This window comes from Phyllostomus hastatus, unplaced genomic scaffold (genome assembly GCF_019186645.2).
Source record: "Phyllostomus hastatus isolate PE091 unplaced genomic scaffold, TTU_PhHast_1.1 phas_scaffold_39, whole genome shotgun sequence".
NCBI classification, from domain to species: Eukaryota; Metazoa; Chordata; class Mammalia; order Chiroptera; family Phyllostomidae; genus Phyllostomus; species Phyllostomus hastatus.
Window position 1 is genome coordinate 23,256,624 of NW_025334028.1, and position 26,716 is coordinate 23,283,339.

At 35.7% G+C, this 26,716-nt stretch overlaps 1 protein-coding gene and 1 non-coding gene across 2 annotated transcripts in view; both read right to left on the minus strand.

Annotated features, from left to right (window-relative positions):
• Positions 1 to 26,716, minus strand: part of EMCN (endomucin) — a 91,879-nt gene that overhangs the window by 13,439 nt on the left and 51,724 nt on the right. The window contains exons 5-8 of the mRNA XM_045820195.1: positions 17,796 to 17,834; positions 4,005 to 4,100; positions 3,527 to 3,580; positions 1,819 to 1,914 (exon numbers count right to left, since the gene is read on the minus strand). Coding sequence (XP_045676151.1) covers positions 1,819 to 1,914; positions 3,527 to 3,580; positions 4,005 to 4,100; positions 17,796 to 17,834 — 285 coding nt within the window. The remainder of the gene's footprint in view (positions 1 to 1,818; positions 1,915 to 3,526; positions 3,581 to 4,004; positions 4,101 to 17,795; positions 17,835 to 26,716) is intronic.
• Positions 21,269 to 21,432, minus strand: LOC123806981. The gene has a single exon (XR_006783560.1). It is a non-coding gene; the product is annotated as a U1 spliceosomal RNA (small nuclear RNA).

Sequence of the window (26,716 nt, forward strand, 5' to 3'; positions counted from 1 at the left end):
AAGACAAGGTTCTATTTTACTGATACTTAAAAATTCAACTCAGCAAGTATGTAGTAGGTTCCACTATATATTATACACAATGCAGGGTGAATACTACATGATGTATGGCTGGAGAGGCTGCCTGATGTTATGGACTGAATGTTTGTGTTCCCCTAAAGTGCCTATGTTAAATCTCCAAGCCCAATATAATGGTATTAGGATGTTGGGCCTTTGGAACTTGATTAGGTCATGAGGACTGAGTCTTCAGGGGCTGAGTGCCTTTATAAAAAAGACCACAGAGAACTCTCTTGTTCCTTCCACTATGTGAAGGCACTGTGACAAGGTGGCCACCTGTAAACCAGGAAGAGGACCCTCACCAGACACCCAATCTGGCACCTCAATTGGATCTCTCAGCCTCCAAAACTGTAAGAAATAAAAGTTTGTTGTTCAAGCCACCCAGTCTATGCTATTTTTGTTATAGTACTTGGAACAGACTAAGGGGGAACAGGCACATAGAAAAGTACTGTAACTATACTATAGCATGATGAATATTATAAAATTCTATAGCACTTAAAGTGATAATACCCCATTCTGCTTAAAGAGATGGCATGTTGTAAAAAGATAGGTTAAATTGGTGTTGGAGCTAGATGCTAATGGACAACCTGGAGACTGGGCATGGTATAAAAGTTAAATGGCAGGCTGGATGTTCTGGGAGAAAGACTAGCGTGGACAAAAGCACAGATACACAACGCTGCATTACACAAGCAGGGCAGGGGTCTGGATGGAATGACTGACTGATGCTTAAGGTACCAGAGGGGATTGTGAGTGATGGAAACTGAAGGGCAATTCAGGTGAAGTGAAAAATAAAATCCTCCACTTCCTGGAACAGAAAAAAGACAATAAAGATTGGAAGAAATCTGACAAAGTAGGGACCTGAGTTAATAAGAATGTATCAACCAATATTAGTTAGTTATGATAAATATATCACAATATTAATAAAATAACAGCTATAGGGTATATAGAAATTCTTTGTAACTATCTTTGCAGTGTTTCAGTTAATCTAAATCTGCATCAGTTAATCTAAAATCTGATTCAGTTATTCTAAATCTTCAGTTAAAATAAAACATTTCTGTAAAAAAGGATAAAAAATATAATGCCATTATAGGAACTAGAAGTATTTAAGAGGCAGGGAGAAGATGAAATAACAAGACAAAAACAAAGAGTGGGGATGTTTAAAAGAGAGCAGTGTCATTTTAAAGAAAAAGAGAAGAGATGTGAAGGAAGATAATAAAGAATTTCAGACTAGAATCCCACTAAAATTTGCAATAATGTTCAATCCCGAGGAGCCAATTCAATGAGCAGAACACGCTGCCATGGAAGACACTTCATTGGTTGGAAGCTGTGCCTCCCAGGGAGGGACTAAGTCACAGAACGTTCTTCCTGAGATTATGGGCCCCTGAATTAGATTCTTAGCAAGACTTCCCTTTAGCCTCTATTCCATGGAAAACGAAAACAAATATGCACTACAAAAAGCATGTCTTTTTTGTGTTCTTTGCTACCACATTCCCCTAAACACCCACAAAGCTGGAGCTATTTCATTAAAAAGAATCTGTCCCCATCTGATAATATCTGCCACTAGTCCTTATCCCTACCCCTTACATTCACCAGCCTTTCATGGATTTCTCTGTCCCTTCCCCATTATTTCTGTGATCACACAATATGGCATTTTATTTCTTTCTATAATTCTTCTCTCCCCTTAAGAGTTTAAATTAAAGTTTTGATATAGCATGTATATTCTCCTTTCAGGAAAACAAAATGAAACAAAACACTGTTACCCACCTGGGTCTGTCTTTCTGCACATTCGGTACAAGCCCACCAGAGCAAATACTGAAAGTGTTAGTACAATCAAAGTAATAACCACCGGCAAAATAATACCTAAAAAGTATTGGAGATATGGTCAGTTAGCGTGGAATTGAATTTCACAAGAAATAGTTTACGAACTGAGTAAAAGCATGCATGCTTTCTTCTGTAAACATCATTCTATTTAAAATACTGTATTTCAAGCAAAGAAAATTTATCTGATTCATGCGTTTTGCCTCAGTTGTCATTTCTGACATATCCACTGGATGTCAGTCTTGTAGCCTTTCTGAAATAAAATTTCAAACCTTAAGGAGATAGTTCCCTACTTTCCTGGAGACTGGAGTGAGGAGAGGGGAAACAAGAGGCAGAAGATGTTCTCTAGAACTAGAGTCAGCTCTACATTCACACATTGTATTCTTTACTACTTTATATTATTACTTCATAGTGAAGTTATTGGAAAAAAGAGCATATACAGCCTACACTGGGTCTGCTTTAGTTATAAAGCCAGCTTTCTAAAATACTCATAAATATCCTTCCATAATAATATCTTAGAACTAGAAAAGACATAAAATAACATTAATGAATATAATTATATATCACAGTGCATATTTCTAAACATGAACGACAGTTCAAGAAAGATGTGCATATATATATATAAAAATATATATCTGAGTGATTGTGGTGTTTCCTCCTCTTATTAAGAGGAGGGTTTTATTTTTTTTTAAGCATCTGCCTTCTTTTCTGACAGTTGTTTCTCAGGTTAAAACAAGAGTGATGAAAGGAGAACACTGTCCCAGCGATATAACTAGAGACATAGAAATTACTGTTAGCATTCAGTTAGGTGTTCTTATCTGCTTCCTTATGTATTCATTATGTTTATCAGGGAATGAAAATGGTTATCCAACTCATTTGTAGGGTGGTTTACACTTCCATTGTTATTAAATATTTGTTTCAAGTAAATTCTTCTGGGTTCATGTGAGACCTTGAGTGACGCCTCCCCACATGGGACGTGAGTCAGCAGGTCAGTAAAGGCAAAGCTGCCCTATGGAATAGAATGGCTTTTCCCAAACCTAAAATAACCTTTTAGAATTCTAGCTTCATATGTATTCACCATACTCTAAATTTCCAGGGAAATTAATGAATATTCTCCATTTAGTCCCAGCATACACACATATAGGGTGGGGCAAAAGCAGGTTTACAGTTGTGAGCATGTGAAACACAGTTTATTCTTGTATTATTATTTATTAACTATTGTACTCTTGTCCATATGAGCAACCATAAACTGGCTTTGCCCCACCTTGTATGTTATATGACATATATCTGTTTTTGCTAAAATGGAACACTTATTAAAAGGCCATTTTTAACATAAAGGCAGTTTTGTAAAGGTGAACAATTCATTTTTATGGAGACCTCTGTGCACTTTGGCTTATCTGAGATTAGTCTTACCAATTCACCTTGAAATTTGGTGGTAATTGCTTAGCACTAAGGTAAGAAAATAATCTCAAAGGTGTGCTCATTAAAATCAGACTCATAAGCAAGAAATTCTCAAAGCAAGTGGCAGTTAGATAGGATTATAGTGGGATTGCGGGTTTAGGAAAGCTGATAAAAGTCTACTTATAATCCAATCCCATCCCTTATTGGTAACATTCAAATATCCCACATATCTATTATTATGAATGTTACTCACTGGAACGAGACGGGTTGGTTGAAGAAGGACTTGCATTTTTTGCATTCTGAGTGCCTATTATTTTAAGAAAGAAAAAAAATAAATTACTTTTGGGTAAGGTGTGCCAATCCTCACAATCCTCCCCTCATTCCCCCATAACCACTCATTAAAGTGAGCTTCTGTGATCTATAAGTAGGATACTTCAAATAAGTACATTTGATTTCATTCTGAAAGAACTCTGTTTTGCACATCAAGACTGGTAGGGAGTTCATGTATACACTTTGATGAGTTGGGACATACATCCATGACACCATCGCCACATTGAAGTAATAGGATATGTCACCTCCAACAATGTCCTGGTGTCCCCCCTTTTGTGGATGTGCATTTTTGGATATCAATGATAAGTTAATAAAGCTTGTTTTTTAAAAAATGATAGGGTTTTCTTGGTGAGAAGGAATTAAACAAAGCGAGTTTCTAGTCATGCACACAGAAGTCATACCGTGAGCCGTTGAGGCATTTTCTGGAATTGTTGTTGATACTAAGGGAGATATACTACTAGTTTCAGAAGTTGAGGCATCTGGTTGTTGAGTGCTAACTGTAGAAAAAAAAAATCAGAAATCCAGAGTCAGATTATAGTATTAACTCTTCTTATTGCATTTCTTTGCAGATTCAAATACTTTGCATCTCTGAAGATCAGTGAAAACTCTTTCATGTTGAATAATAGGATACATATAATTGTACATTAAATCCTAAGTTCTTCTATTATTCTTGTAATGATGATTAAATTTAGCATCATAAAACCTGAGTATCAGTATTATGTTCTCAAGAACTGCCCAAAAAACTTGGGCACATCTCTTATCTTAAGCTATAGTCTGTATCACCCGCTGCACAAGATTCTTCTGGGATGAAAATCTATGCAAGAGCATTAATCACATTTCAGATATAGTAACTTTGGGTGATAGTGATCTTTTCCCATCACCCATCCTTAAAGTGAACATAAATACACATGACTTCATTTCTCTTCATTTCCATAGTGTTTTTAATGGTTGAAGAGAAAAATTGCAGTAGAAATTACGGTTAAAAGGACTGGGGAAAAATAAAAATATTCTTTTATTTTCATCTTTAAAGCTCAGCAGGCACAAAAGGAAATTTATGTATCTTATCTAGAGAAACTGCTGCTTGGTTTCCACTATTATCCATGATCTTTCTCCCAAGAAAAATGTAAATTAAACTTATTATAATTTTTGTGTGTGTAAGTCAACATTTGCCATCTTTAGTGAGAAGGACTGAAACACAAAATAAATAAAAATATATTATTCAAAATCCAGAAATATCAAAAAATTTCAATGAAATATATATAAGCAAATGTTTCATAAGAATCTAGCACTTATTTTTATAACTTTGGGATAAAATGAAATTTGCATTTAGAAAATTTTTGAAAAATCATTCTCTTTTTCTTTTAGTATGAAGTGATATCTTTTTATCACAACTGTTTGCCTCATCTCTCCACTGCATTGCAAGTTCCTGGAATGGGAAAGCCACCACTCTCATCACACCCCACATGGAGCTCTGAGTACACTGGGTGTACAGGAAAACATAGCTTACAGCCTGGATGAACTAAAGAGGCATCTCTTATAATTATGGCTCCTTGAGGAGTATTGAGGCCATGTATAATTCCCTCAAAGAAATTGATATTGCCTATGGACTGTCTTGGATTTTTCCTTCTGTGCCACCCACAGCCCAGCACGTATTGCATGCTCATGCATTTTTGACATCTGTGGGGGAAGAATAATGTTTAAAGTCTGTACCATTCTTGCCATGCAAGAGCTATGTGGGAGGAAGCTAGATATATGCCCCTAAGAACAAAGAAAAGTGTCAGGCTAGTGCACAGGCAGGCCAAAAAAGGAATATTAAATAAGAGTGGGATTTAGCTGAAAAACCTTGGTACTTTTAGTTGCTTTTTTCAGTGTCAAGTGTTTTAATAAGGATGAATGACCTTTCAGTTGTTTTGGTAGAGAATGAGATGGTTGATTAAATAACCAATGGCATTAATCCATCTGGAATTTTCCAAGGGCTAAATTTCAAGAATTATCTTCTCATAGACAGGTTAAATGGCAGCTTCAGTTCTGAGTATAATTTATCTGGTTCAGATGAAACTCCAATTTTCCTATTTAAAATGTGTTGATGACCCAGTATCAACTATTACAGATAATGTTCTATAGGTAGGCAATATAATTAATTTTTCTTAGAAGGAGAATTCCTTGGACCCCTGAACAAACACTTAAATTTTTTTTTGTTTTACTTTTAACCTCAACCTTCAGTTAGTAAATCATTTATCAATCCAGCACGCACACACACTCACACACACACACACACACATACACACACACTTTACCTCTATTATATGTAATGCCTTCTGGAGTTTTCTATTCTTTCATTTGATTTTTTAAATACTGGTCATACTACACTAATGGAAGTTAAGTCATTATTATATTAATGAAATTATGGGTCTTGGCTGAATTCATCAATTGTGAGCCTAATGGGATTCATTGTGTGACTAAGAGAGTGGGAACCACAATGTGTTCAGAACTAATGATCTCTGCAGGTTTTGTTGATATTCTTTTATCCTACATTACTACTAAAGTAGTATTGACAGAGGAAGTACAAGAGAGGGATAATAGATAAAAGCATAATTCTGAAGACTGAGTACGTGGTTTCAAATCTGATTCTTGTGCTTATTTGCTGTGGAATCTTTGGCAAGTCACCTAACCTCTTTTTGTCTGAGTTTTCACATCTACAAATGGTGATTATAATAATTCCACATCACGGTATTATGAAAATTAAATGAGTAAAAATAATTTAAATTGCTTAAAAAGAACTTGATAGTAACATTTTTATATTATACATGTTATAAAATTATACATTTTAACTTATACTCTATTAATGTGTTATATTATAACATGTTGTTATTATATTAAGATTAGGCCCCTAGAGAGCTTTACCTTTCAACCACAGTCCATGTGTCTAATTTTCTCCAAAATTTTAAGTGTAAAAATACATGAAATACACTTTTAAGAAATCTCCATGTTTTCAGATGCTTTACTGCTCTAGTCAAGAACAAGAGGAAAGAAAGTGGGTGATACTCCTTGATGACTTGGGTTTGTTCTTGAACTCTGACTTTTGGTGATTGGAATGATTATTCAGTTGCTGACATTTTGTGTCATGATTTAAATCCAATTTGCAAGCTTCAGGCCAGAACTTGCAGCTGGCTGTTTGAGGTAGAGACCCTTAGAACAAAGTTTATTGAAATGAAGAGACCTTCAGAACCCAGACTGTTATAAGAATATGTATGCAAACTTATCCTATTGGTGTCTGACAGTGGTACATATTTGGCCCTTACTGTAAACCAATTACTAGATAAATCATTGGGAGTTTTAAAGACAGAGACCTTTTTGATGTCCCAGGGCACCAAAAAGTAAGACTGCATTCTATTTTTATTTCCCTTATGTATTCTATGCTTTTTATTGTTATGTGTACATTCAATGTGTCTGAGGGGCTAAATTCAATGGAATTGAATGATCATTAATTGTTTTGAATTATTTGTAAATAATTGAAACTAGTCTCTAATTGCAATTTGATGGATTCCTGTTCTATTTTTAAAAAGAACTTCTCAGTATTTGAAACTAAATCATTTACTTCTTAAAATATTTTCTTCATGTGGCTTCTGGTAAAGCACATTCTATTTCTTTATCTCCTACCCTATGGCCTAATTCTTCTTGGTCTTTTTGGATGGTTCCTCCTTTTGCCTCTGACTCACAGTTGTGGTGGTCCCAGGACTTACTCCTCATCTCTAACTACACTTTCTTCCGTGATTAAATTCAATTTCAAGGTTTAAATACAACACTAATGCTAATGATCCCCAAATTTATATTCCCAGCCCAGACCTATTTCCTAAACTCTAACTTCATAAGCCCAGATACTCACTCAGAAAATAATAACAATCTAAACCCAACATGTCAAACTTGGGCCTCTTCTTTATCTGTAGCCATCTCATCTTAGCTGATGGCAATCATCCCTTCCAATTGCTCAGCCCAAAGACCTCGGAATTATTCTGACTCACCTCTTTCACCCTATCCCACACATAATCATCAAGAATATCTATTGAAAGCACCTTCAAAATTTATCCAGTATTTGGATATTTCATGCCTTCTACCCTTACACAACCTCAGTCTAAGCTACTGTCATCTGGCTCTTGGAAAATTTGCAGAAGGTATCCTTGCTTCACTGGATGGTCTCTCCTCAGATCTCACAACTACACTTATGAAACATGAGTCAGATCATGTCACCCCTCTGTTCAAAACCTCCAATACTTTTCCATTCCATTTTTATAGAGAGAGCCAAAGGCCTTCCAATAGCCCTTCAAACAGTGGGTAATGTGCCCAGCCAATCCCCTGCCCGGCCCCTGCCCATGTATTTGGTGCAGTTTCTTAAACATACCAGACATCTTTTCAAGTTCTGTCTCTACTTGGGTACTCTTCCCCCACCTATTGGGTTGCTTGTTTCTTGTATTTACACAGATCTTTTCAGGGACACTTACCTGACCACTTTTTTAAGTATGCAAACTGCACCTCTCCAGAACTCATGACCTCTCCTTCCTAAATGGCTCTACACCTTCTCTTTCTCATAGCACTTACCATCTTCTACCTTACGGTGTAGTTTAGTTAATTAATATATTTATTGATTATAGTTTTTCTGCCCTACCAAAATGAAAACAATATTTAAGGCAAAGATCTTTATTTTGCTCACTGATGTTTCCAAATGTTAGAACAGTGTACAGAAGAAGGGTCTGCACAAGTCTTTGCTAAATTCACAAACTTCTTGGCAGCAAAGGTGACTGCTGTTGAAGACTAAGTGTATTAATGAGATGGCCTTTTCAATCCTAGTATTAGGTTTGTCACATATTTAAAATTACTGCATTATTAGTTTTTACATTCACTTTGCAATAACAGAAAAGAATAGATACACACTCTAGGCCAAGAGTAGATGTTGAAGGAAATACAACAGAGTACAAGAGATTAAGGACTTCTAGCACAGCCCAAAATTGATAGATGTGAAAAGATAAAGAGTAAAACTAAACAGTATGTCAGGGATTAAAGTAGGAGAGACTATGTTATTGTTTATTGACTCTTACTTAAAAATTAACTCTTATCAAGAAGGATTTGAGGAATTTAAGCAATGATATATATTATAAAATGAATACAATAGAAAAGGAAATCAAAACAAACACAAGTTGAAGAAACAAACAGGTACCTTCAAAGAGTTAATGTAGTTGCTGGCATCACCAAAAGAATGGACTCTGAGCACCTTGCCCCCCCGGAGAAAAGAAGCATGGTCTACTCTAGGCTTTTGCTATCATAAAGGAAAATGGTTTATTATAAAATAAATGGCACGTAAGTGTTACAGACAATAAATGCTGTGAGCACATTTGGTATCATCCTGTGTTCTGAGTAGGGAATGTGCTGATGTAATCCCTGAAGTCTCTTTTGCCTTTAAGATTTTAGATTCTTGTCAGGGTTCTTTTCAATGCAGACTTTGTCATGGCTAGAATGCATTTGCACCCATAATGGCAGACCTGTCCACTTAATGGGCAAAATATCAAAGGGGGAGATTTCTGCCTTCACGTGATGAGAACTGATTTCTGCTCTCATCAGACCTTACCTTTCTTACACAGTTGTGTTCTTAATGCAAGAAAAAAGTTTTATCTCCAATATCTTTTACATCTCCATATCTGGGCCATCAATGTGACTAACCTGAGGTAATAGTGTCCTCTAATCTGGCAAAAACTGTGAATAAAGATTCATTTAATTTAAATAAGTCTGTAGAAATGTATGTTGAGGAAGGAGGATGTATTTTTCTTTTGTGATTTAAATATGACTAGGTATTAATTTATATAAAGTTATATAAAATATACAAAGAATGAATGAGGCACTGTGCTAATTACTTCCATATGTGCTAATTCACCTTATTCTTAAACATTTTAATCCTGTGCTTTAAAGGTGAGAGATACTGTGGCTCACAAAGATGAGGCAACACATCTGACAACAGTGGAAGAGCTAGACCATAAGCCAAGTATAACTCAAAACCCTTTTATTTCCTTTCCATCAACCCATGTAACCAACACATTTGAAATGAGTTATCTCACTTGCTAGTGGCATCATTATTAATGATCAATTGAGTTTTTTCTGAGCATTCTGAAAGGTTTAGAATGTTCTCACTCCTCCCCCAACATGCTGACTCACAATTTGAATAGTGTGACCTGAAAACACTGAGAAGCTTTTCAACACTTAACTGCATCCTTGCGATACACTTTCTGAGAACAGGAATGTAAGCAGTCCAGGTGATAGACATAACAATATTTAAAAAGATGTGATCATCAAGCCCTGGACACTGTGTGCCAGACATTATTTGAAGTATTTTACAAATATTAACTTACTCAATTATAGTATTATTAATATTTGCATTGTACAAAGTGAAAACTGAAACGTAGAGAGATTAACTAACTTGCCTAAGGCTACAAAGCAAGTAGGTGGCAGAGCCAGGATTTGAATGCCAGCTCTAGCTCTGTGTAGTCAGCCACAATGCAGTGCTCCCTAAGCTGCTGCATTTCAGTAGGAAAAAGTTATAAATGCATGCCCAGTAGTTTTGTTACATGGAATATAATCTATTTCAGTTTAGGCTCTTGTCAAGAATGTGTTTTTTCCTTTAAGACAAATTGAACACCCCCTTCCTTCAATAGGCCAAACTGGACCATGCAGATGCATGCAAGGAGACAGAGAGAATTATTCTTAATGTGTTGAAATAAAACATGCTGTAGAGTTTATTGGGGGAGCACACACCCATAATAATACCATTGAAAAATATTGGCTCATAAAGTGAATGCTGGTGGGTTGAGATTGAGATTTTGTGGCCTTTCATTGTGGGCTGGAGAGGCACAAGGGCAGTACAGAACATTTCAGAGACTTAGCAGATCTCAGAACCAGAGGAGACTTAGCCATACCCAGATTTATACCATTTAAGTGGACATTTACAGAAGACCCTCCCTATGACATAAATATTGATATACTTCTCATTCTATAAGTGAGTTCTTTTATTCTTAATTAATCTTTCAAATATCATAGAATTTCCAAGTTAAAAAATATACACCATTAGGTATTGCTTTGGTATATGTGTATTTTCAGCTTGAGTAGATCTTAACTGAACAATAGTGCCAAGATTCTGTCGTTCAAAATTAGAATACTCAGATAAACAATCCTATGTATATAATGAATCATACTTCATGTTATATGAATTCTGGGAAATCAGCAACCAATCTCTAGGCAGCACATAGGATGTTAAGCACAGAGAACATGATAGGGCAAAGTATCTCCTTTTCAAAGACCAGTGGTCAGGATGGGTGGTACTTTTTATATCTGTTCTGGCTTCTGATTTTCCATTAAAATTAATGTCTACAGTGCAATAGAGTTTAAAATACAGTGAAAGAAAGTGAAGAAAATAGGTACAATGAGATCATTTGAAAGTTGTGCTGGTCACTACCAGAATATTGTTGTAATGATTAATTTCATATGTCAACTTGACTTGGCCAAGGGATGACCAGATACTTGGCCAAATGTTATTCTAAGTGTGTCTGTGAGTGTGTTTTTAGATGAGATTAACCTCTGAATCAGTGACTGAGTAAAGCAGATTCCCCTCCAATGTGGGTTGCTCTCATCTAATTGGTTGAAGCCCTGAGTAGAAAAAAAAATTCTGCCCCTCCATTGACTATGAAGGAACTCTTCCTGCCTGACTGCCTTGAGCTGGGTCATCGGTCTTTTCTGCCTCTTGATTCAAACTGAAATACTGACTCTTCTTTATTTTTTAAAGTATATTTTATTGATTATGCTATATAGTTGTTCCAAATTTTCCCTCTTTGCCCTCACTGCCTGGTACCCCCTTATCTCCAGCAATACCTGCCCCCACTCCCCACTTAGTTCATGTCCATGTGTCATGTGTATAATTTCTTTGGCTTCTCCATTTCCTATACCGTTCTTAACATCCCCCCTGTCTATTCTGTACCTAACAATTATGTTTATGTATGTACCTGTACATTTCCCCCATTTCCCCTCCTTTCTCCTCCCAGATGATAACCTTCCAAATGATCCCCATATCTATGATTCTGTTCCTGTTCTGGTTGTTTGCTTAGTTTTTTTTTTTTATTTTTATTTTTTTAGATTCAGTGTTGATAGTGGTGAATTTGTTGCCATTTTAAAGTTCATAGTTTTGGCCCTGGCTGGTGTGACTGTGTAGATTGAACACTGGACTGTGAATCAAAGGGTTGTTGATTTGATTCCCAGTCAGGGCACATGCCTGGGTTGTGGGCCAGGTCCCCAGTAGGGGTTACTCAAGAGGCAACCACAACTTCATAGTTTTGATCTTCTTTTTCTTAAGTAAGTCCCTTTAATATTTTATGTAATAATGGCTTGGTGTTGATGAACCAATGCTTTACCTTGTCTTGGAAGCATTTTATCTGCCCTTCCATTCTAAATGGTAGCTTTACTGGATAGAGTAATCTAGGTTGTAGGTCCTTGCTTTTTATAACTTTGAGTACTTCTTGCCAGTCCCTTCTTACCTGCAAGGTTTCTTTTGAGAAATCAGCTGACAGTCTTATGGGAACTCCTTTGTAGGTAAGTCTCTTCTTTTCTCTTGCTGCTTTTAATAGTCTTTCCTTATCTTTAATATTGGGTAGTGTAATTATGATATGTCTTGATGTGGTCCTCTTTGGGTCCAACTTGTTTGGGATTCTCTGTGCTTCCTAGACTTGTATGTCTATTTCCTTCATCAAATTAGATAAGTTTTCTTTCATTATTTTTCAAATAAGTTTTCAATTTCTTCCTCTCCTTCTCCTTTTGGCACCCCTATGATTTCGATGTTGGTACTTTTGGAGAATTCCCAGAGGCTTCTTATACTATCCTGTTTTTTTTTTTAATTGTTTCTTTTTGCTGTCTGGTTAAATGCTTATTTCTGACTTATGTTCCAAATCATTGACTTGAATCCTGGCTTCCTCCCCTTCACTGTTGGTTCCCTGTAGATTTTTATTTCACTTAGTGTAACTTTCATGTCTTCCTTTATGTTGTTGCCATACTCTATAAGTTATTTGAGCATCTTGATCACCAAGCCTGCTGACTTTCAGACTGGTATCATTGGCTGTCCTTGGGTACCAGTACAAAGAGGCTTTGGAATGAAACCATCAACTTTCCTAGGTCTCCAGGCCTCCAACTTGCCTACTGAAGATCTTGGGACTTTTTAGCCCGTATAGTGCATGACCCAATTTCTTATAATAAATCTATCTGTTTCCTTCCTTCCTTCCTTCCTTCCTTCCTTTCTTTTCTTTTCTTTCCTCTTTCTCTCTTTCTCTCGTCTTTCTTTCATCTATCTATCTATTCTATTTGTTCTGTTTTTCTGGAGAACTCTAATAGAGTTGTATTTTCTATAAATTGTTTATTCCTTTCCTAATTCATGGAGGTATGGTATATCCATTTTTTTCAGAGCTGAGCTCTCTTATCAAAGAAATAAAGAGGTTCATTTGCAAGGAGAAGTCTGTGAAAAAATGATAATGCTAAAGAAAAGTGAATTTCATCATTGCTTAAACTTGTAATGGCCGCATGCCTCATGATGTCTGCTTACATCTCTAGGGAGTAAACAGCCTTTCATCACTTTGTAGTAGGTATTTCCATCCCCTCATGAGCACAGTTAGAAAAATGAGTAGGCAGAATAATCTGGCAGTTAGAAGGTCACTTCTTTCATAAACTCATTCCTCATCCTTCTTAAACTTCTTTCCACATACATAATGAATAACATAACCCCAGCTAAAAAGAAAAAAATCTTTACTTCCACCAATCTTAACATAAGTTTATCTGAAACTTTTCTATCATTTTATACCTACACAATTACTAGAGTTTTATAACTATGATGCTGACAAATTTCCCTTGGGGACACTTAATGGAAGGCTTCATATTATTAAATGCCTCAGTTAGTGATGGTTACAATTAATCTGCAGTTAGTGGAAAATATTATTCTATATATTTTATAGGGTATCATCCTAAATTTGAAGTCTTGCCAGATCTGTTATAATGGGCAGCTGAAGTTGTATACATGCTTTAGACATTGAGCATATTACCTCATGGTTAGCATTGTTAACAACAGCTATCTACTGAATACTATTGAATGGAATGAATGGATACGTCTTCAGATCTGTATTGATCATTTCCATACAACTACCTTTCTTTTATGTTTTTATATAATATTAAACATCATATGTTTGTATAATTTCTTAAAATTTACACTTTATATTCACTTACCTTACTTATTTTGGATTCCCAAAAATGATCCTATATAAAACAATCATCAACTTCTAGACCCTTACTAATATTTTTTGAAGTGGGTGGTAAAAACATCACTTTTCAAGAAAATTACAGCTATATGCATATGAAAAATGTCAAATGTGAGGAATATGTATGATCTAGTCAAACACATGCATACTAGCTCATATTTATAAAAAAAGCAGTATTAATATTTCTGTAGGCTGGAATTCTACCTCAGCTTCTACCCAAATAGAGAAATACTAATTATTTTGAGATTCTTGGACCTCTGGCCAAAATGGAGGCATAGGTAGACAAACTGTGTCACCTCTCACAACCAAAAGAAGGACAACAACAAATTTAAAAACAAAATACAACAGAAGTGACAGAAAATTTAACTGTATGGAAGTCCAACAACCAAAGAGTTAAAGAAGACATACTCATCCAGACAGGTAGGAGGGGCGGAGACAGCAGCCGGGCAGAGAGGACTGTGGCAAGGTGGTGGCTGCAGGACCTGGGCAGGCAGGGTGACAGCTGGCAGAATGGGCAGTCCCACATTTTCATGCAGATAAACTGGGAGAAACAACTGAGGAGCAAGACAGATCACATAACCCAGGGTTCTGGCATGGGGAAACAGAGCCTCAAAACCTCTGACTGAAAACACCTGTGGGGGTTTAGGCGGCAGCAGGAGAAACTCCCAGCCTTACAGGAGAGTTCTTCATTGGAGAGACCCACAGGGTCCTAGAATGTACACAAACCCACCCACGTGGAAATCAGCATCAGAAGTGCCCTATTTGCTTGTGGGTAGCGGGGGAAGTGGCTGGAAGCTGGCAGAGAGTGGAGCAAGTGGCACTGTTCCCTCTTTGCCCCTTGCTCCACATATAGCATCACAACCCAGCAATGTGGGTTGCCTCGCCCTGGTGAACATCTAAGGCTCTGCTCCTTACTATGTAACAGGCATGCCAAGACAAAAAAGAATGGTCCAAATGAAAGAACAGATCAAAGCTCCAGAAAAAATACAACTAAGCAATGAAGAGATAGCCAACCTATCGGATGCATAGTTCAGAACACTGGTAATCAGGATGCTCACAGAATTGGTTGAATATGGTCACAAAATAGAGGAAAAAGTGAAGGCTATGAAAAGTGAAATAAAGAAAAATGTAGAGGGAGCCAACAGTGACAGGAAGGAAACTGGGACTTAAATCAATGGCATAGACCAGAAGGAAGAAAGAAACATTCAACCAGAATGGAATGAAGAAACAAGAATTCAAAACAATGAGGACAGGCTTAGGAACCTCCAGGACATCTTTAAACATTCTAATATCTGAATCATAAAAGTACCAAAAAGAAAAGAGGAAGAGCAAGAAATTGAAAACTTATTTGAAAAACGAATGAAGGAGAACTTCCTCAATCTGGCAAAGGAAATAGACTTCCAGGAAGTCCAGGAAGCTCAGAAAGTCTCAAAGAAGATAGACCCAAGAAAGAATACTCCAAGGCACATCAGAATTACACTACCCAAGATTAAAGATAAGGAGAGAATCTTAAAGGCAGCAAGAGAAAAGGAGGCAGTTCCCTACAAAGAAGTTCCCATAAGACTATCAGCTGATTTCTCTGGGAGTAAAAGACAGAAAACTGAACTTGAACAACAATTAAAATAAAAGTTAAAAAAATTAATTTGCTATTTTCCTATCAATAAAGTTTTCCTCTTCTGAAAAAAGAAGAAACCTCACAGTCAAGAAGGGGATAGAAAGAAATATTTGAAGTCATGAAAGGCAAGGACCTACATCCAAGATTACTCTATACAGCAAAGCTATCATTTAGAATGGAAGGACAGATAAAGAGCTTCCCAGATAAGGTAAAGTTAAAGGAGTGCATCATCACCCAACCCTTATTATACGAAATTTTAAAGGGACTTAGCTAAGAAAAAGAAGATAAAAAATATGAACAGTAAAATGACAACAAACTCACGGCTATTAACAACAGAACCTAAAAAATACAAAAACAAACTAATTAAATAACTAGAACAGGAACAGAATCACAGAAATAGAGATCACATGGAGGGTTATCAGAGGGGAGGGGAAGTGGAGAGAATGGGGGAAAAGGTACAGGGAATAAGAAGCATAAATGGTAGGTAGAAAATAGACAGGGGTAGGTTAATAATAGCATAGGAAATGTAGAAGCCAAAGAACTTATATGTGCAACCTATGGACATGAACTAAAAGGTGGGAATGTGGGTGGGAGGGGTGTGCAGAGAAGAGGGGAGTAAAGAGGAGAGACTGTAATAGCATAATCAATCAAATATATTAAAAGAAAAAGAGATCCTTATCCTTGATCTTACACGTGAATATTTCACAAATTTGATATATGATCATCTTTGATAAACATATGTTACAATATTTTAAGTAAACAAACACAGGTACAGTTTTTAACAGAGGTATAATTAATATCTTGTTAATAAATGTTATTATTTTTAAAATGAATTTTGATTTAGTCTTTAGCCACAACATATATCTGAAACTGGAGCCTGACTTTCCTTGTGGCTTAAAAATCAGTCTCATTCCTTTTTAGCCCACTATTCAAATCATTGGCTCATTTTATTTTCTGTTTTAGGAGAACTCATTTCCATAACTCAAAATTAAAATCTAAATGGGCTTTTCAATACATTTAAAATAAATTATAGTTAAAGATGGAATTTTGTAAATCAACTTTTCTAAACAAAACAAAGCCTGCTTCATCCCTCCTTAAAAGGAGCTGAGGATTTTGGCAGCTCCCTATTTTCCCATCTGCAGCTTCTCCAGGATGACGGATCTGTTAAGCAGAGGGGAAGAACTTCTCCAGAGTGTGCACAGCATTGGCCAATGCAAAGAGGCCCTTTTTGCCTGGATGTACTGTTTTTGTGTTTTGTTTTGCTTTGTTTTTCTCAGTTCTCTTTTGAGTGCATTTCCAGACTATGTGGATGGAAATAAGAGTAAAAATGTGGTGATGAGATGAAATACAGAGAGTTAATACTATAAAATAACTTCATTCATGAGGAATATTATGTAGAAAATAAATACTTAAAAGTTAAAAGCATAATCAATTCAGTTTTGAAGCCTTCAAACACAAAAAGTAGAATTTAGACTGATGATTATTTTGGACATTTGTTGTGAGATTGTTATTAGATTCACTGAAAGTTTTCATAGCCTTATTTTTTCAATTTTTAAAAAAAGTTACACAATCTTCTATCTTTATTTCATATATTTCTCATTTTATAAATACCAAAGGTCACAAGGATTGAGAACCTAAGAGATTTGTCATTTGCTAACGTACCAGGTAGGATGTAGAAAGACAAGAATTGTCCAAATAATTTTGACTTCAAAACAAGAGGAAGATTTAACATGACCATCTTCCCCTGCCCAATGATCTCTTTCAGTTCCTATTGCTCCATCATCTGAAATCTGTTCAGCTTAAAACTAAGGATGGCAAGACAAGTAATTTGAAGTGACAACATTTTAGGCTGTTAACTGTGGTTTATTAACATCATCTCTTTGGATGCCAGGACCAGGCTTAGTTTGGAAACACAGAGAAGACTGTTCACATATACTTCTCACTATACTTCTGCAGAGGACATGCCAATCATGGAAACAGACCAGAAACAGCAGGTTCTGGTCAGAGGACAATTCCACATGCTTCATCCATTTACCAGGGCTGGTCCCACTCATGAAAACCACAGAACATTCAGGCACAATCTTGCATGTTCCCTGGTCTGCATTTATTTTCAGGTACAAGGTCTCCTAAACATTTTAGTTGCTATGTAATGTTTTCCCTGTATTATCTCACCTTGCCCTCTAACTGGTTTTGTCTCATTTTTGGGACTTTACACATGAACATCCTCAAAGGATAAAACCTTAACTTACCTGGTATTTGTGTTGTGTTGATTGAACTTGGATTCTTAGCTTTAAAGGAAAGAAAAGAAAATTACTGAAATTGAATGCTGAATATCAGACCTATTCTTATAATTATTTCAGATGGCACATGAATACAGAACTTCTATATCTATGCTCATCTATGAATCACTTTCTCTTAAATAATAAAATCACAAAGCTTCATGATTAAAAGATACTTTAGAGCAAGGGTCAGCCAAGTTTTATTTAAAGGGCCAAATAGTAAATATTTCAGGCTTGTGGGCCATATGCCTCTGTTGCAACTACTCAACTTGAGTGTTGGAGTGTTAATGCAGCCACACATAATACCTGAAGTATAGGTATGTCTGTGGGCCAGTGAAACTCTAATTGACAAAACAGGTGAGGGCTGGATTTGGCCAGCAAGGCACAATATTCTGAATCCTGCTTTAGAGCATCTGGGACAAACTTGCATCTTGAATACACCAAGATAACACAGACAACTACAGATCTTTTGGCAGGTGCTCTATGTGTTGTATGCCTAATAGGATATGATGCATCTTCTGACCTGGGGAAAATCCAGGAAGGTTCAGACAGATATCTCTGAAACTTATGGAATTCCTTTAAAGTAAATATAATCCAGAAGATCTTCCTACAAGTCAAATTACTTGATATAATTATGATCAAAATTCATTTCAACAACTTTGAGTATATTCACCATGAAAAATATTTGCCATGTGGAAAATATAGAACATATTTTTGAAACAAATTAGGAGCCCAATAATAAATGTTTAGCATACCCATTTGCCTCCTTGGTACTTTCACTTGACTGGTATCCTTAAATCTGCTTTTTCCCCTGCCTTCCTGGTTCAGTGCACAGCTCAACAGTCCCCTAGTTACACAATGCCAAATGTAGTGGCCTTTCATGATTCTCTTCTGTTTCTCACCTCCATCACCTTTAGCTCCAAAATATATTCCAAATATGTCTTATCACTTAATTGCCTACTATTCCTCTGGAACCCATATCTTTTCCCTTGGTAGCTACAATAATAGCCATCTAGAAAAATCTTTTTAGATTTAAACTTGGCTGCTTCATTAGTTTCCTATTCTTATTATGGCTGGCAAGTCTTTACAGGAAGTAGTCCTTGCCTTGTTCCTTAATTCATCTCCAACAAGTCAGCCCCTGTTTAGATCAAAGTCAGGGGGCTCTTCCTGCCTCAGGATTCTCTGCTTTTCTATGCCTCAGTGTTGTTCTCTCAAGCTGACATCAGCTTCCTTCGACCTTTAATGACTCTGCTCAGATATCACCACTCAGATAAGCCTCCTCCAACCACCTTAGCTAAAGTTGTGTCTTCATTTCCCTTCATACTAGCCCACCAATCTGCTTCACTTGCTCAGTAGTAGTTATACTACTACAGTGACGTACTCTATTTTTTAAAAAAAATTTTGTTGTCAGAATGTAAAGTCCATGACACACAGATTTCTTTTTTCATTTAAAAATGAAGGTATAGTTGATATGTAATATTACATTAGTTTTCAGTGTGCAACATAGTGATTTGACATTTACATGCATTGGAATGTGATCACCACAATATATCTAGTAACAAAAATTATTACGACATTATTAACTCTGTAATTCCTTATTACAGCCTGTAATTTACTTGCTTTATAACTGAACATTTGTACCCCTTCACCATTCTACCTATGCCCTGTCCCAGGCTCCTCTGGGAACCATCAGTTTGTTCTGTTTCTATGCGTCTGTTTCTGTTTTGTTTGTTCATTTGTTTTGTTTTTAGATTCTGTATATAAGTGAAATCGTACTGTATTTGTCTTTCTCTACCTGCCTTATTTCACTTGCGTAATACTTTCTAGGCCCATCCAAGATTCCTTGTTTTACAACAGTTCCAATGCCCACCACTAGGATAGGGCAAAATACAGGGCCTGGCACAAATAATGTCCCATTTTTATTACAAAACCTTTTATTACAAAATCATAAGCATGTAATTCTGTAACATAACAACATCACACTCAAGAACACCATATGACATTTTAGGTAAAATATCCAAATTAAAGCTATAAATTACTACACCCATATTAGTGCCCTACCAACCACACTCAAGCAGGCGTTACTTCTGTTGGACCCTGTAGATCTCTGGTAAAAAAAATATGGAATGAATGAATGAGAATAGATAATAATAATAGTAATAATAATAAATAAGGCTAATTATACGAACCTAGGTTTAAGGGAAAATTAATGCTTTGTTTAAAATATTTAGTTGGATAATCACAGCTACCATTTTTAAAGCACTCTTATGGTTAGTCTCATATATTATTTGTTGATGTCTACAAGAGAGATTCTCATTTTGCACATCTGCAAACATTTTCTGAGACAAGTGAAACTACTTTCTGAAGGGAGTACAATGATTAATTCAGATCTCTTGGTCATAATGCCCATCCTCTTTTACTAAAATTGACAGCTCTTTCTTCCCCTAAACTATTATGAAAGGAAAGCTTACATAATTAAGCCCTACTTTTTATAATACATGTGTGTTTTGAGAAAGGGCCAAGATCTGATCTATAGAGGAAGTGATTACATTTAAATAACAAATGAGTGTAGTGCATCTTTTTAAACTATTCTCAAACCTGGATGTTTAATAAAGACTAACATCTTAGGGTAGCTGGTCAATTAAAATCTGTTAGCTGAGTTTGATTTTCTAAGATGGAACTAAAGTCATGAAATGCAAATGAACTTCTAAACCACTAAACTTTAATTCGCATTAATGTAAAGCTAAGCTTTACTCAAATAATTTGGTTTCAAAACAGAAATCTTAAATAACAGTACAACAAATAACTTTGCTAAATATTCTTATCTGACAAAGGGTATTGTGTTTCCATTCATATAGAGGTGTATATAGTTACACACAGAACATCATTAACAGGCCCAAGAGAAAAAACATACAGTTATTACAATTCTTTACTGATTTGCTTAAAATAATTTACTATAAACAATTCAATTTCCCTTAATATTCTTCCATACATGACATTGACTGAATGATTGTATATGAGATTATTTCTCATTCATCTGAACCATGACTTGTGACTAAGAGTTTGTTATCTTGAGGATTCATCTTGTGTCTGTTCACAAGAAATGATACAAACTAATTAACATGTAAGAAATGTTATGACAATATCCCCGAATAAGTGGCATAAATAAATCATGCCATTACGAGAGAAATAATGAGTCCGGAAGATCAGATAAATTAATGTTTTCCAAAGGATGAGATGAATAGCACTGTGTGAGAGATTCTGTAAGGGGATACTAGAGAGTGGCATTCAATAACATTGAAACACTTAATTAGAAGTTATTTCTTTTTAGTTTTCTTTCAGTATTTGAGTATTTCAAAGAGGAAGTTTTAAAACTCCAGTTTAATGCAAATATGTCATTAATAACTATCATGGGTTTACCTTGACTTTCTTCTTCTTGTTTTTAGAAGAAAGTGAGAACCCAGTCCAGCACTATGACAAATGATGCAGACGAGTTTCCCACATTTGGGGAAATTGCAGGGGCCAGCACATCCAGAGTACAAGGGATAAGCCTGGCCCTGGGAAAACCATTTTCATGATCATGATATCTCCCCTGCCAGGTATTTGATTAATTTTTACAAACAAGCAAGCCTCAAACTCAGAGCCTTTGGAGAGCAACAAAATCTGGCTGGAACTTAATTTTATTTTGCTTACATCATAGTGATTTTATAGCTCCTGCTTATGCCAAGTGAAACTGGTTTTTCATTTATGATAGTTTCTTTTTCAAACAAATTTAAGAATAAAAAGTGCATCAGTTTAAGGAAAGTACTAAATAAATAATAGTGCAGATGGTACACATATCTGGCACCACTCATTCGGTTGTGGGAAATACTGAGGTTTGTATAGAATTTGAAGAAGAAATTGGAAGAAGGGCAAAAGAAGGAGAAATAAGGACCATACTAATGAGAAGATAGGAAACACAGACACATAGGAAGTCAAGAGTAAATCTAGCATGGTGGGCAACGTGGAGAAAAAGCACCCTGATTAGCACTGTAGATTTATATTGTTGGCCAGTTACTCAGTTAGTCTCTTTTGCTGTACTTATCGAACCCCTACTTATCGAACCCAATTAAAAGCTAGTTGTTTTCTATTTCCTTTAGATACTTTACATAAAGTATCTGTACTAAAAATAAGTGTGATATAGTAAAGTGTATGGGGTTTGAGACAAGAGAAACAGGGTTTGAATTGCATCTTTTTAATTTAATCCCGGCCAAGGTATTTAATCTCCTGCACCTGTTTTCTTATTTATGGAACTGGTATCATCAATACCAACATTGCCTGGCTTTGCAAGGACATTTATTAATAAAATAATAACTAAAATTTACTGTGTTTACTTGCCATATACTGTTTTAAGCTTTATATGTTTTATCTCTTTTAATATCTACAGGAATCTGATAAGGGTATAGTATTATCATAAATTATTTTATGAATGAGAAAACTGAAGCACAGAGAAGTCAAGTAAATAAATGATTGTACCATTATTTGACCCTAAGCAATCTGACTTTGGAATCATTATTTATAACCAATAAACCACGTTTCTCTTGGCATGGTTAGAATGCACAATTTTTACGTTAAGAACAGTGTGTTGCCTTGAAAATCACAGGCTTGGGTGTAGGCTCCTCTTGTGTTCAGGCATTAATATATCTAAAATGTGTACTTGGTTACAGTACAATTATCTATGCTTTGTAAAAAAATAAATCCCATATTAGACTAGGACAAATTATTCAAAAGGAAATATGAGATAGACCACTTAATATATATAAATGTTATTAAGTTCTACTGAGTAACCTACTGATTACCTATACATTATTCATTTCGAATTAACAAAAGTGAGGTTTTCCCCTCCAGATTTCAAGTCTGTAATATTATATATGCTATGGTAGCAGAAGTTCTGGCTCAGAAAAATAAAAAATTCTATTCAATAACTTGCCCTACTAGAGTTATGTATTGGCATTTTGCTTATCTCAATTTGCCTTCCACATTTTTTTCCTTTGGCTAAGTCTGAATTCACCAAAGGAAGATATTATGGTAGCATCTTCTTCCCTAAAGTCTTGCTTTCGAATCTGGTTATTGAAACCTGAATGATTCATTTTCCAGGAAGAAAGGCATCTATTTTGCTTTCTTCCTTCCATCTTCCTTTTTCTTTTCTGTCCTTTCCTCAGAAATCATCAGGATGTGCACAGGAAATGAAAAAAGAAGAGTCAGAGAGTATGCCACATTTTCAAGCCTTTAGCAGAAATAGGGAACTCAGGAAGAGACAATCTGTAGTCTTACAACTGAATTTCCACCAGTCCTTCCACATTTTAGATATTGGAAGCTTGACTTTTCCATAGAATCACCCCTCAATGCCCAGCAAGGTAGCCCTGCATGTAAACAATGACAAATGTATTGGTCACGAAATCTAGGTGTTGTAAGGGCAAAGTCAGGACATAGTCTGGAGTGGGTGAAATGATGACACCCCTTTCTTCCCTGAAAAGGTATGTGCATCTGTAACTCATGAATGTGAAGTTATTGGAAAAAGGGTCTTTGCAGATGTTATTAAGCATCTTGAGATGTAATCTTTCTAGATTAGATCAGGCCCTAAAACCAATGACACTTGTCTTTATAAGAGAAGACAAAGACAGAAGAGGAGACACAGAGGAGAAGGCTGTGTGAAGATGGAGACAGAGAGTAAAGCAATGTATCTATAAACCAGGGAACACAGAGGGCTGCTGGCCCTCCCCAGAAGCTAGGAAGCATGATGGCACACAGATGCCCTCCAAAGGATCCTTAGTGAATGAATTAATTTATAATTAATTCAAAGGGCCCCCATTTCTTTAACTCTAATGTCAAAAATGGTGAATGAATGAGGATTTATATCTTAAAAATTTTAGGATTCTAGGAATGTGTTTTCTACAGGCAGAATAAAACGGAACAAGAGCAAACAAGATAAATACACTCAACATTCATCAGATTCCACATATAAGTGAAATCATAGGGGATTTGTGACTTTTAATGTTTCTTGTAATGTTGGTTTGGTGGTAATGAACTCCTTTAGCTTGTCTTGTCTGTATTTTGGAACAGAAACATTTCAGGCCAGAAGGGATTGACATGAAATATTCAAAGCCATGGAAAGCAAGGATCTACAGCCAGAACTGTTTTATCCAGCAAGGCTATGAGAAAGAGAGAGAGAGAGAGAGAGAGAGAGAGAGAGAGAGAGAGAGAGAGAGAGAGAGAGAGAGAGAGAGGGAGAGAGAGAACTTCAAGAAAATGGGAAAAAATTAAACACAAATGTTGTTTTCAGACATCTTTTTTTTTAGACCTTCATCTGCCTTTCTGCAGAGTAAAGCAGAAACTTCACTAACTCTTCTCTACTCCAAATCAATCCTGCACCTGAAACAATGTACCCACAGTGCCTTTATCTGCTATCTGAAGACCCATTGCCCATATAGGTTCTATACAGGGAGATGAGTCATCACCTGTTCAACCTTCCCCTACTAGTAGATTGTTTTGTTTTCTTTCTACCTCTCTGTCATGGCTCCACTAATTTTAAATATGTATCTGAAGGATGGGAATAGAAAGGGTGCTAATCAGGAATCTGGGCAGGCTCCTGGTTTCATCATGTAGAAGTGGAAATGTGTATAAACTCACTATATCCAGTGGGGTCCATGCTAAGTAGGAAGCACCTTGAGAATGAAAATGATCTGGGGAGAAATGAATTTCATAACAAAATATCTAAAGGACTTAGCATACACCTTAGCTAATGGAATGACAAATAGAAAGGGCAGCAGTAAATACTCTTATTTCATTATCTTGCTTTCTGTGTTAATTGATTTTTCAAGAAATGGCTTTGTGGGTGTTTTTTAAAACTACTTGGAACAAAGCAAATTCTCACTGTTCAGAAGCCAAACGAATACAGTAGTCCCTAGAACTGAGATGCAGAGGACATTTTACTGTACAAATCAAAATAAAATGAGGAGTCTTAAGTGACTCATAGGGTTGGCCACTCACTTCTGTATAAGAGCTAGTTTGAATAAACTATGGACCTGAATGACATTGTTCTCATCAGTCACTAAATGTGTATAAGTGCAGCATACTAATTATCTGAGTGTAAGCTTCCACTGCTATGTATTTTGCAGATTCATATTTACTTTTATTGGTGCTTGTATTCAGGGCAGTTGTAGGATGAGATACATGAGGTTTTGATTTCCTAAAGGCACCTTTCAGACATATATTGCCTACAAAATAGGTTCTACTTAAAAGAAGCCAAACACTACCCCAGGAAATGTTCTTCATATGAAGTAGAAATGATCCTGCCCTTCTGATTCCTCTATGTGGTCACTGCCTCATAAAAAAAATTAGTTCACAATTATTGTGTGAAATCAGACTCATTCTAGGTAGTCTTCTTTATGTTGTGCTTAACATGATTACAATAAAAAGGAAGAAAATGGATGTTCTTGATGTCTTTCAAGACAAGAGTGGGCCTTGGACATCATGGTTCCCACTTGCCATCTCCTTTTATCTAAGAGGTCTCCCAAGAACAGACATAGAGACTCTGAGTCATCTGTAGCTGCTGCTTATTAAGGATGATGGATGTGTCAAAAGTACATCCATTATTTATAATAAATGGTATCTGATAATGCTGTTATGACAAATTATTAGCTTTTATAGTCAAGATAATTTCAATAAAAGTACAGATTCCTTTATATAATGGAGGCCAGGATATGGGAAGTGCTTGTTAAGAAGGTATAAACTGGAACTGGAAATCTGTCAGAAATTTGTCTTACTACTCTCTCTGTCTGTCACAAACAACTTAATTTTGCTTATAAGGTTTTTCCATCTTCCCATTTACTGTCTCCATTCTTCTCTATCAACTCTACTTATTCATAAAGTTTTTATTGCATCATAGGTAAGCATGGAAATCACCACAGTTGTCTCAGACTCACTGTACTGAAACCTTGCTGCTTCAGTTTCCACACCTAATCACTTTTTTTGTTTCTTTGGGTTTCTTAGCTCATATGACCCAGGGAATTTGATTGGCCTAGGTCAAGATTTTATTTTCTTTAGCATTTTAACTAAGCTTTATAAAGAAATTAAAAACTAAATAAACTAATTTGAAGTCTACAACTCAATACTTTTTAGTAAATTTATAAAATTGTGCAACAATTAGTATAATCCAGTTTTAGGACATTTTCATTAACACAAAAGACTCCCCTGAGCCTTTTTTTTGCAGTTAATCTCTAGTCCCATCTTCAGCTTTAGGCAACCACTTGTCTGCTTTCTTTCCCTATAAAAATGTTCATTCTGGATATTTTATATAAATAAAATTACACAATATGTCATGTTTTGTGAAAAAGTTCTGTCTCTGGGCATAATACTTTTGAAGTTCATTGTGTTATAACATGTATCAGTATCGTGTCTCTTTAAATTGCTGAATAGTATTCCATTGTATGGCTATTACATGTTTTCGAAAGTTCCAAGTTCATTCCAAATAGAGAATCCAATGGAATATTCCATTTCATCAGTTCATAGATATTTGAGTTATTTTCAGTGTGACTATTATTAATAATGCTACTATTAACATTTATTTTTCTCAGTAATACCCTATCTTGATAACTATATCTTTAGAGTAAGTTTTATAATTAGCTTGTGTACACCCTCCAACTTTGTTGTTTTTGAAAGGTGTTTTGGCTATTGCAGGTCCTCTTTATTTCTATATAATATATTTTAGGACCAGCATATCAATTTCTAAAAAAAACCCTGGCTGCGATTCTGATAGGGATGGCATTGAATATATTAATCAATTATTTATCAACTTGGGGAGAACAGATAACTTGAAATATTGAGTCCTCTAATCCATGATTATATAATGT